The sequence below is a fragment of the Moschus berezovskii genome, chromosome 17 (assembly GCF_049115385.1).
Source record: "Moschus berezovskii isolate FMDL1 chromosome 17, NW_MosBer_1.0, whole genome shotgun sequence".
Classification (NCBI taxonomy): Eukaryota; Metazoa; Chordata; class Mammalia; order Artiodactyla; family Moschidae; genus Moschus; species Moschus berezovskii.
This window is the reverse complement of record NC_142476.1, coordinates 62,334,646-62,347,944: the sequence shown is the minus strand read 5'-3', so window position 1 is coordinate 62,347,944 and position 13,299 is coordinate 62,334,646. Positions and strand designations below refer to the sequence as shown.

The 13,299-nt window shown below is 34.1% G+C and overlaps 1 protein-coding gene across 16 annotated transcripts in view; it reads right to left on the bottom strand.

The window, feature by feature from the left end:
* CDC42BPA (CDC42 binding protein kinase alpha) overlaps positions 1-13,299 on the bottom strand; it is a 297,091-nt gene that overhangs the window by 101,921 nt on the left and 181,871 nt on the right. For all 16 annotated transcript variants that reach the window (XM_088845512.1, XM_088845513.1, XM_055419752.2 and 13 more), the window contains one exon: positions 4,933-5,066. In XM_088845512.1, coding sequence (XP_088701638.1) covers positions 4,933-5,066 — 134 coding nt within the window. The remainder of the gene's footprint in view (positions 1-4,932; positions 5,067-13,299) is intronic.

Genomic DNA, 13,299 nt, shown 5'->3' with positions numbered 1-13,299 from the left:
TTATAAAAACAGGAAAATGATAAAAGACAAATGATCAGGCAGAAAGACTATTGAAGTTGTTTATAAAACAATTTTATCGAGCATTTAGAAGTGAAAAAAATGAGAGGTTATAATCACAAATCTAGAAGAAATCGAAAAAGGTAAAAGGATGCAATGAACCATTTTATGCCAATACTTTTCAACTTGTGAAATGAACAAATTCCTACAAAACTAAATTTATCAAAACTGTTTCAAGAAGAAATAGAATGCCGGAATAGTTCTACAACAATTAAGGTAACCAAACCAATAGCTAACAAAATTTCCTCATCCCCTCAGCGTGAAAGAAATCTCTAGGCTCAGATGGTTTTACAGATGATCCCTATTGTTTCAAGGAACAAAATGTTTCTCTTACACAAACTTTTCTAGAGAACAGAAAAAGAGGCAGTGCTACTCAGTGAATTCTATGAGACCAGTATAATCTTTATATATATATTTAAAAAAAAGAAAGATGATTTGTTTTCTTATTAAAGAAAACAAATTTAAAATCCTGAAAAAAATAACATTAGCAAATAAGTTCAGTGATATATAAAGTGGATAAACATGAACTCTGGAACTCAACTCCTTGTGTTGAAATTCCAGTTTCCCCACTTTCTAGCTCTATGATCTTGAACAAATGTACTTAGCTTCTTTGTGTGGGATCTCACCATTTATACAAATACTATAACTACTGCTGCTGCTGCTACTATTACTATTACTAATAAAAGCACTTAAAACAGTACTATTAGAACAGATACAACATAACTGCTACCTGTATTATCATATTAATAGTTAGCAAACAATATATGGGTAATATAGTTTTAACCCAGAAAAGCAAAAATGTTTTAACATTAGTAAAAGTCTATAAATATAAGTCAGAAAACCAACTGATTAAAGCAGAACAATTATATGATTCCATCAATAGGTATTAACAAATTCCTAGAAATCTGTTGCAGTACTGCGTAAAAAAGCACATTTAATAAATTCAATACCCATTTTGATCAAAATGATTAGCAAAATAAGAACAGAAGACAACTTTCACCAAAAACTTAGAGAAAACACTATTATTAATGATAAAATAGTAAAGGTATTTTCTTGAAATCAGGAATAAGACAGGGATGGCTGCTATCATTACCTCTTTTGAGTGTTGTATTTATATAGTAAATGTCTAGCTTATACAGTAAGACAAGGAAAGAAAAAACAGTAAACAAACAAACAAAATTGTCATTATTTTATAAAACCTTAAAGAATCTCAAATATATTACTACAATAAGAGTTTAGGAATGTTGCCAGGACAGAATCAGTAAGAAAGGAAAATTTTAAAGGTACAATTTACTGGGGACTCAGATGGTGAAGATTCTGCCTGTAATGCAGGAGACCCAAGTTTGATCCCTGCATCAGGAAGATTCCTGGAGAAGGGCATGGCAACCCAATCCAGCATTCTTGCCTGGAAAATCCCATGGACAGAGGAGCTTGACGGAGTACAGGCCATGGGGTCACAAAGAGTTGGACATGACAGAGCAACTAACACTTTCTTTTCACAATTTAATATATGAAAACTTAGGATAATAAATTTAAGGAGAGGCAAACAAGACCTGCATAGAATTTTATGGAGAAACATTTTTAAATACTTTAAAGATACACAGATACACTACGTTTGTGGATAAAATACTTTCATGTTTTTGTACAGTTAGGCCTTTCTAAGCAAATTTTATTGAAACTTAGGACATGAGCAAGTATTTATGACTAATTTAGACAGTGAGAAAACTTCAAAGAGATTTAACTCCTGGACTTAGGTGTTTACATTTCAAGGAGGGGCTGAGAGAGAGATAAGAGCTAGAACCAAGGAGACACCCTCTTTTAAGAGCTGGAGAGTCGGACTTTTTACTGGAGTGACTCATTTATATTTCAAAGGGTTCTAGATTCTTCTCTTTAGGTTTCCAAGGAGACCCTCAGAAAGGTGGGGAGAGATAGAGGGGAAGCAGGAAGCATCTGCCTCTCCTCTCTGTATAAACACCTTCATCCAGTTTTTTGCAACTCCTTCTCCTTGAGTTTTCCTTCTGAATGCAAACGATAATAATCTTGCCTTGCTCTTGAAATCCTGTGAGCATTTAGAGTGATATTAGTAAATAATGGATAAGAACTTAAAGACTCAACGTTATAATGAAGTCAATTCTCCTGAAATTGCTCTATACAGATTTAATGCAATTTTAAACAAAATCCCATCACAGTCTTCAAGGACTAGAGAGTTGAATAAATGGAAATTTAATATATGAGAGAGGTGATACTGCACATCACTGAGGGAAGGAGGACCTATTTAATAAATGAATAGCTGGTTAGCTATATGGGAAAAAGTGAAATTGGATCCTTATCTCATATGATACACAAAAATAAATTTCTGATGCATTAAAAACTTAAATATGAAGATCAAACTTATAAAAAGTCAAGATAAAAATTTAGGAGAATTGTTTTTTTACCTCAGACTTCTTACATAAGCCAGCAAATGCAATAATCATAAAAATAAAGATTGATGAATTCGACTACTTTAAGACTAAAAACTTTTTGCTATTCAAAGGATCCTATAAAGAAAATGAAAAGACAAGCCACTAGCTGGAAGACATCTGTAACATATATAATCGACAGAAGATTAGCATGCCAGAGAATTTCAAGAATTCTTACAGACCAATAAGGAAAAGACAAACAACCCAACAGAAAAATGTATGAAGGATATTAAAAGGTATTTCACAAAACAAGAAATAGAAATGATAAAAGGACATGTGTGGAGTTACTCGATCTCATTAGTAATTAAAGAATGCAGATTAATGCCATACTAAAACATCATTTTAGATCTAAAATGTCAATTTAGATTATGTTTTTCAAAAATAACACTTATAATATGAAGCAATGCTGAATATAAAAATTCCTATGCACTACTGGTGGGAGTATAAATTGGTACAACCAGTAGAAAATGATTTGACATTATCATAAAAAATAAAATATTTGCATTGCCTATGACCCAATTATTCTATTTGTGTTTGTGTGTGTATCTGCGTGTGTATCTGGATATATGTTCAATAATGTTCACAGCAGCATCATTTATAGTAGTTATCAATTATAAGCAACCTAAATGTCTGCAAACAAAAAATTAGATAATTGTGGGTTTTGAAATAATGGTGTATTTTATAGCAACTAAGTGAATGATCAACAGTTATATTGATGAACTATACTATTTTACAAGCTTAAAAACAAGCAACACTAATATACTGTTCTGAGATACACTAAAATGTGATAAAATTTTTTTAACTAAAAGAATGATTAACAAAATTCAAAACATTGTTAGGGAAGTGGAGAGAAAGGGAAAAAAATGACTACCCAGGGCTTTGCCATAAAATAGATAATGGTCTATTTCTTAAGTTAGATGTTAGGTTCATCTATTATTTATATCAAAACTTATATAATGTTATATAACATTAAAACTTTATATATATGTATATTTATATATATAATGTTACATTTATTTTGTATATGCCTCAAATGAAAAAAATCTTAAAAAGAATATCTGCTGCCTGTAGGGTATCAGACAAATCATTTAAAATTTTTAATCAATATATATTTCATTTTAGCACTACCCTCTTCTCAGAATATACTAAAAGATTTTTAATGTCAAAAGTGAAAGTGAAAGTGAAGTCGCTCAGTTGTGTCCAACTCTTTGCAACCCCATGGACTGTATCCCACCTGGCTCATCCATCCATGGGATTCTCCAGGCAAGAATACTGGAGTGGGTTGCCATTTCCTTCTTATTTAAAATTGGCAAAGTAACCATAAATCTAGATATCAGATGCTCATCCTTATTATGTTAACTAAGTTTGGCTGAGCAATCCTACCTTTAAATACATAATAATAACCAGTAATAAAATAATATTATTAAAACAAATAGGACCTCTGCTATAAATTACAAATATTATTAAATTGACCATAGATATAAATGAATCTGTACCAAACACTGTTTGAAAGTGAACCAAGAAAAACATAAAATTATACCACTGTAATTCACTTTGACCTTCATAGCTTTCTCTGTTAATCATTTTGATTAGCTTCATCAGCAAAAGGTAATTTGTTTTATTTTTAATTATCTCCATTTCTTTACAAGCAGCATGACTTATGTCTTCCCCAGAAGTAGTTCCTCTATATTATCAATGAATTATATACAACATCATTGAATACAATTTACACTATGTCATAAGCCACTCATTTCTTTTGTGTGTTGGCTAGTATTAGTTTCAACAGTTTAAAATTTGTTAATGAAAGGCAAAATACACACAGTATGTCATTTAAATATGTTTCTCTAGTGTTCAAATACTATATACTCTGTTAGATTGTGTTACAGTGTCCTAGCTATTAATAAATTTTGTAGATGTTTATAGTAATGTGTTCACAAAGTTCTTACAAAAATAACTTTAGCTATTCATCCATGCTTTGAAAGATAAACTGACACCTAAAAAAATAATAAAAGAATTAAATCTTCTGTCACAATCTTTTAGGAATGTTCATATTAGGAAGTCACAGTGAAATTATGCTTATATTTTTCATTTTTCCATAGACACAAAATAGATTTTTACTATTCTCTCATTTCTTCATGATATTTTTCAGTAACATTTACTTTTAATCAAGTCCTTTGATTATTAACTTCCCAAAAGAACAATAGATTCTGCATTTTGAAGCCTCAGGAATATAAAGATTTCTTCGCAATTGCCATTCATAAAATGTCATACACCAAAATATTTCTTAAATTTTTAAACCAACATTTTACAGATAAAATATAATTATTGTAATTCATTATGAATATTTTCAATATACAAAGTAAATAAGATTAAGAATTCAGAAAAGACTTTTAACAATCTGTCTGTATATTTTTACCTTATTTAATTCTTCCCTTTCTTGTTGTAATGTCTTGATTTGTTTTTCATAAGCCTTGATTTGTCTAAAAGCATCATCTAATTCTCGCCTCACAGAATTAGCTTCTTCAAGTTGCTGTTCCAAGTGACTTGATTCTAAAAATAGGAGACAATGTTTCATTTACTATTTGCATAAGGACAAAACACTCAACACCAACCATTTACAATAAATCTTCAAAAACAATCACTGAGTTGCTTTAAACCAAGTAAATTAAGTATCTTGAAATTGGTATTTGGCTTACTGACACCACATGTCACTGACTCATGACAATTAAATGCTTATCAGTTCACTGTAATGATGGTGAATAGGTAATGCCAGTGTGAAGAGTAAATTTCACGTGCAAAGATTTTGCACAAAATTTATGTGCAAAAATATCTTACATATTTATATTAGAAAAAAGGCCAAACTTTTAAAAAACAGTAACTTCAGAACCAATTAAAAACTTAAAACTAACAAAAAAGAAAACAATCAATCAAACAAAACAGGTACGTTTTCCTCTACTATTAGTTGGCATTCTTCTGTTGATAATCCTCAAATTACTGTATGATGCTCCAAATCATCCTGCTTGGTTTCACTAGTGGTGAAAGAATAAACTCTGATGTCTACAAGTAAATATTTGAAATAGACTCAGGGAGTTGAGTAACTTGCCTAAAGTGACATTGCTAAATGTGGATCAGAGTCAACTACAGCCCATCAATCTTACATCAGCTCTCCAACTAAAAAGGTAATGCAATTAAAAATACTTAATCATTATCAGTTCAAAAGAGTTATTTTAAAAACAAAATTATTAATGTTAACATATGCTTACATAAAATTTAGATTCCATTTATATGAGGTTCCCAAAATAGTCAAATTCAAAGGAACAGAAAGTAGAATGATGGATGCCAGGTATGAGTGGGTGGGAGGAACAGGAGTTACTGTTTAATGGATAAAGTGTTTCAGTTTGAGATAACGGAAGGTTTTGGAGATGGATGGCTTCGATGGTTGCACAGCACTGTGAATGTGCTTAATGTTACTGAATGTTAAGATGGCCATTTTTATGTTATGTATTTTCTTACCACCAAAAAAAAGTGAAGTCGCCCAGTCGTGTCCGACCCTTTGCGACTTCATGGACTTGTAGCCCATGGGATTTTCCAGGCAAGAGTACTGGAGTGGGTTGCCATTTCCTTCTCCAAAAAGGTTTAAAAAAACAAATGAATGATATTTCAGAGATGGAATAAAATTGAGAGTATCACTGAGACTAACACATGATCAAGAAAAAAGTGCTTGGAAAGGAAGAATACTAAAAGGGATATAGCCTTTTTCACTGGTTATATTCCAAAATAATGAGAACAGTCCTATAAGCACTGAACTTAAAGAGAAGGTAGGAGTAAAGGAAGGACATTATTCAACCAATAATTTAACGGCCATCAATTTCCCCAACTGGGTGATTCCAGGGACCATTTATTTGCATGTTGCTTATAAAGATACAGTGCAGGAACACACATTAGGAAGTGGTCATAAATTTCCAAGAATGAGATTTCATTTATTCACTCAGTCATCAATAAATATTGATTTAGGAATTTTTATGTGCCAAGCACTATTACAGGCACTTCAATATATCAAAGAATACAATACTCAAAGTCACTGTTTTCAAAGAGCTTACAGTCTAGTATTGAGGTGAGGGAAGTAAAGCAATATACAAATTTTAAAAAATTGGTGGTGGTGAAGTTTCACAGTGTTTCAGGACACTGAAACTACACGTGCTAAGTTCTCTGGCTTTTCTCTTTGGTTCTTATTTCATAGACTCAGAGCTGAAGAAACCAGCAACCCAGAAATTCTAACAGAAACAGACAATAAAGGCCCAAACAAAGGTTACTCTTTATAGTCAAAGAACCAAGTAAGGGGCAAAATAGCAAGACAGAAAAGTTTTAGAAAATAACCACTCTGCTCAAGTTAAACACAACAGGAAAAACTGTGGCCCCATGCCCACCTCTGTTATATGTTAGCAAAAGACAAGTGAGGAGCTATATTTCCAATCCAATTTCCAATTGGGTACGTGCCCAAACACACCATGAGGGTAATTAGAGAAGGGAGAGTAGGATTTTCAACCCACTTGGCTGGTAACAAGCCTCTTTCCACACAAGTATCAGTGAAAACTACAGGGGGAACCAGGACATCCACTCCCCCACCCAGCAGTAATGAGGATCTTCCCCTTCTCCCTATTGGGGTGCCATCAGAAAAGAACTTTCACCATTGCCCAGCAGTAATAAGGCCACCCCTATCATAGTATTAGGAAGTGGGCTGGAACTTCCATTCCCTTCCAGGAATAACAATGAGCCCTTCATTGGGTGTCAAAGGAGGCCAAGTGGGGAAACTGGATTTCTACCTCCACCTGGCAATAAGGAGATGGCAATCTCCTCTCTATTGCTGGAGTGGTGTCCAGAAAAGCCAGCTAAAGTGGAAGGTTAAATAAGATCCACTGTCATTAATCAAAACCACTCATCCTACCAAGAACTAGAAAAATCTCAACTTGAATAAGAAAAGAAAATCAATGGATGCTGACACCAAAATATTTAACAGAGTTGTTAGAATAATCTGACAAGATATTAACACAACTATGATAAAAATGCTTCAATAAGCAACTATACACATATTTGAAACAAATGAATAAATAGAAGACCAGAGCAAAGACAAAAAAATCTCAGCAAAGAAATGGAAGGTTAAAGAACAAAATGGAAATTTTAGAAATTAATAAAATAAAAATCTTGATAGGTGGATTATTCTGCAGCACAGAGGAGGTGTCAAAGGGATCAGTTAACTTGAAGGTAAAACAACAGAAATGGGCCAATCTGAATAACAGGAAAAAAAAAAGAAAACAAAAATGAACAGAACCTCTGGGAGTTGTGGAATGATTAACAGAAGATCTTACACTTGTGTCATCAGAGTCTCAGAGAAGAGAAAAGTAGGCAGGTCTATAAAAGCACTTAGAAAACTAGTCTAAAAAATTCTGAAATTTGCCAAGACTGATAAACCTAAAGATTCAAGAAGATGAACAAACACAAAATAGAATAAACCCAAAGAAATTCATGCCAAAACCCATCATTAAATACAAGAAAACTAAAGAAAAAGAAAAACTTTGCAAGCAGTCAAGAGAAAAACACCTTGTGTAAAGGGAAAAAAAATACTCAGAAAAAAAATACTCAGAGTAAACCTTTGTTTACTCCTCAGAAAACATGAAACCTAAAGGAAGCAGTATGGTATTTTTCAGATGCCTAAACAAACAAAAAAACTAGAAAACTTGCATTATAGACTATGTCCAGCAGAAATATTTTTTAGGAATAAAGGGAAAATCAGGACATTCTTTGATGAAGAAAAATGAAGAGAATTTGTTGGTAGCAGACCTTCTTTTAAAAAATAGTTAAAGGAAAGTCTCTAAATAGAAAGCAAACAACAAAACAAGGAATTCAACAATATCAGGAAGAAAGAAGAGCATCATATAAAAATATCAGTAAATACAACAGAATTTTTTTCTCACCTTAAGTTTTCTAAATTATACTTCATGGTTTAAGAAAACATTATAACCTTGTCTGATGTGCTTCTAAAATAGCTGAAGAGGAAATAATTAAAACAATTCTATAATAAACCAAGAGAAAAAATAGCTGTCACCAACATAAAATAGACTGTAATATGATATTTTATGCATGCCTTATGGAAATCACAAAGCAAAAATCTTCAGGAGATACATGAAAGAGAAAGAGAAGGAAATCAAAGCACCACTATGGAAAAATCATCAATTCACTGAGCGCCAAAGAATTGATGTTTTTGAACTGTGGTGCTGGATAAGACTCTTGAGAGTCCCTTGGACAGTAAGGAGATCCAACCAGTCCATTCTAAAGGAAATCAACCCTGAATATTCATTGCAAGGTCTGATGCTGAAGCTGAAGCTCCAATACTTTGGCCATCTGATGTGAAGAACTGACTCACTGGAAAAGACCCTGATGCTGGGAAAGACTGATGGCAGAAGGGGATGACAGAGTGTGAGATGGCACATGACCTTGAGCATACTCTGGGAGACGGTGAAGGACAGGGGAGCCTGGCGTGCTGTAGTCCATGGGGTCACAAAGAGTTGGACACAACTGAGCAACAGCAACAACAAATGAAGTCAATAAGAGAGGAAGCATGGAACAAAGGAACTATAAAACTGTCAGAAAACAATAAGATGACATTAGTAAATCCACACCTGCTCACTAATTACTTTAAATATAAATGGACTACATTCTCCAATAAAGACCTCAGGTGACTGAACGGATAAAAAACCGATACCCAACTAGCTGCTGCCTATGAGACACACATAGGCTCAAAATGAAGCAATGGAAAAAGGTATTCCATGCAAATGGAAACCAAAAGAGAACAAGGGTAGCCACACTTTTATCAGATAAAATGGAGGATAAGTCAAAAATAGTAACAAGAAGTGAAAAAGGTTATTATATAATAATAAAGGTGTCAACTCATCAACAGGATACAATAATTATAAATTTTTATGACCCCAACAGATCTGAAGGGAGAAATAGACAACAATACAATAATAGTAGGGGACTTCAATGCTCTACTTTCAACAGTGGATACACTATCTAGACAGAAAATCAATGAGGAAACACTGGACATGGCTTATATTTCAGACCACTAGGACCTAACCAAAAAATTCCAACCAACAGCAGCACATGTACAGTCTTCTCAAACACATGGAACATTTCTTCAGGGTACACCAAATTATGTTAGAAAACTAGTCTTAACAATTTAGAAAGACTGAAATCATACCAAGGATTTTTTCCAACCACAGTGGTATATGACACTAGAAATTAGTAAAGAGAAAAACTGGAAAAATTCACAAAATTGTGGAAAGTAACACATTCCTGAGTAACCAGTGGGTCAAAAAGAAATTAAAAGAGGAACTTCAAAAAATTCTGGAAACAAATGAAAATGTAAAAAATATATCAAAACTTATGGAATGCAGTAAAAGCAATTCTAAGAAGGAAGTTCACAGCATTAAACACGGCAAAACAAAACAAAACTCAAGACACCTAGCTTTACAGTTTAAGCAACTAGAGTAAGAATACTGAATTAGTCATCAAAATCTTCCCAGCAAAGAAAAATCTAGGACTTGATAACTTTACTGGTGAGCTCTGCCAGTCAATGTCAATTTTTCTTAAACTCTTTCAAAAAATAAAAGAGGGAGTACTCTCAAACTCATTTTACGAGGCCAGCAATACAGCAATTACGTTGACACCACAGCCAAAAGCAAAAATCAATAAATGAGACTACATCAAACTAGAAAGCTTCTGCACAGCAAAGGAAACCATAAACAAAATTAAAAAGCAACAGACAGGATGGGAGAAGATGTCTGCAAATCAAGTATCTGACAAGGTGTCTGTGAAAATCAATAGAAGCCTCACTAATACGGAGTTGGGAGGCCAGATGGGGGAAACTCAACACAGACCTCTCTACATCAATTACAGAAGGAACGGTCAGTTATAGACCCCAAGAGAGGAAGCATCAATTACAGGTCCCAACAGGAAAGACAGTATATCACATCTACAAAAAATCAACTACCCCAGGAACTCAGCCAATGAGAAACCATCATCACCCTAAACTCTCACTTTTCTCCAATGAACTTTCATTCAAAACAATCTTTCTCAACTTTCTCATTTTTCCTCTATAAAATAATGTTCCTCTACTTTGTTTGTTAGACTTGCCTATGGATTTTGCTGTGGCTTGCTTGCCCTATTGCAATTCTCTGGTATTCCCAAATAAAGTCATTATTTTTTCTGGAAAAATAACTGACTTTTATTTTTAAGGTCAACAAGTTAATAGAGACAAATAATCCCATCCAAAAAGGGGCAGAGGAGCTAAAGACATTTTTCTAAAAAAAGACATACAGATAGCCAACATGAAAAGGTGTTCAACATCACCAATTATCATGGAAATGTAAATCAAACCACAGTGAAACATTATCTCAACCTGTCAGAATGGCTGTCATCTAAAACATAAGAAATAAAAAGTGCTGGCAAAGATGTGGAAAAAAGGGAACCCTTTTGCAATACTGGTGGAAATGCAAATTGGGACTCCCTACTACACTAAACAGTATGGAGAGTCTTCAAAAAATTAAAAACAGAACTACCATATGATCCAGCAATACTACTTCTGGGTATTTATCAGAATGAAACAAAAACACTGACTTAAAAGATGTGTGCACTCTCATATTCATTACAGCATGATTTAAAGTAGCCAAGACACAGAAGCAAACTAAGGGCCCACTGATGGATGAATTGATAAAGAAAATGTGTGTGTGTGTATAACAGAATATTTTTCAGTTATAAAAAATAAAAGAAATTTTGCCATTTGTGACGATATGAATTGGACCTTGAGCACATTATGCTAACTGAAATAAATCAGACAGAGAAAGACAAATATGGTAAAATCTGACTTATAGTTGAAATCTAAAACAACAACAGCAAACTGAACTCATGGATACAAAGAATATTGGTGGTTCTAAGAGATGGGGTGCAGGGTATATTAAAGGAGGAAAGATGGTCAAAAGGTACAACCTTCCAGTTATCTAATACATAAACACTGGGGATGTAATATAAAACACTGGTGTCTACAGTAAATAATACCATACTGTATATTTCAAAGTTAATAACAGAATTGGTAAGTCCTCATCACGCACACACAAAAAATTGAGACTATGTATGGTGATGGACAGAGAAGGCAATGGCAAGCCACTCCAGTACTCTTGCCTAGAAAATCCCGTGGATGGAGGAGCCTGGTAGGCTGCAGTCCATGGGATCGCTATGAGTCGGACATGACTGAGCGACTTCACTTTCACTTTTCACTTTCACACATTCGAGAAGGAAATGACAATCCACTCCAGTGTTCTTGCCTGGAGAATCCCAGGGACGGGGGAGCCTGGTGGACTTCCGTCTATGGGGTCACACAGAGTCGGACACAACTAAAGTGACTTAGCAGCAGCAGCAGCAGCAGCATGGTGATGGAAGTGAACTAAACTTCAGTTCAGTTCAGTTCAGTCGCTCAGTCGTGTCCGACTCTTTGTGACCCCGTGAATCACAGCACACCAGGCCTCCCTGTCCATCACCAACTCCCGGAGTTCACTCAAACTTGTGTCCATCGAGTCGGTGATGCCATCCAACCATCTCATTCTCTGTCGTCGCCTTCTCCTCCCACCCCCAATCCCTCCCAGCATCAGAGTCTTTTCCAGTGAGTCAACTCATCGCATGAGGTGGCCAAAGTATTGCAGTTTCAGCTTTAGCATCAGTCCTTCCAATGAACACCCAGGATCGATCTCCTTTAGAATGGACTGGTTGGATCTCCTTGCAGTCCAAGGGACTCTCAAGAGTCTTCTCCAGCACCACAGTTCAAAAGCATCAATTCTTCCACAATCAGCTTTCTTCACAGTCCAACTCTCACATCCATACATGACCACTGGAAAAACCATAGCCTTAACTAGACGGACCTTTGTTGGCAAAGTAATGTCTCTGCTTTTTAATATACTATCTAGGTTGGTCATAACTTTCCTTCCAAGGAGTAAGCGTCTTTTAATTTCATGGCTGCAATCAGCATCTGCAGTGATTTTGGAGCCTCAAAAAATAAAGTCTGACACTGTTTTCTCTGTTTTCCCATCTATTTCCCATGAAGTGATGGGACCAGATGCCATGATCTTTGTTTTCTGAATGTTGAGCTTCAAGCCAACAAAAACTTACTAAGGTGAATATTTCACAACATACACAAATACCGAATTGCTATATTGTGCATCTGAAATGAACATGTTATATGTCAATCATATTTCATTTTAAAAAAACAAAAGGAAAAGCAAACTAAAAACTCAGACAAAGGTAATATAAAAAAGGAGAAAAAACACAACAAAGACCAGTATCTCTTGTGCATACAGATTAAAAAAATCCTTAACACAATACTGAAAATAGAACTAATTTATAAAAATAAATATACACCATGACCAGGGATGTATATATTCCAGGAATATAAAGTTGATTAATATTTCAAAATCAACCAATTTAATTCACCATAGTAAAAGGTTAACTAAGGGAAAAAACACATGCTTATATCAATCAATGCAAAAAATATATTTGACAAAGTTCAATATCCATTCATGAAAAACCCTGAGAAATGTAGAAATAGAGGAGAGTTTTTATAATATAAAAACTTGATAAAGAGTATCTATTAAAATCCTACAGCTAATATTGCACTTAAAGGTGAAAGACTTAATGCTTTCCCCCTAAGATAGGAAAGAAAACCAGGATGTCTGTTCTC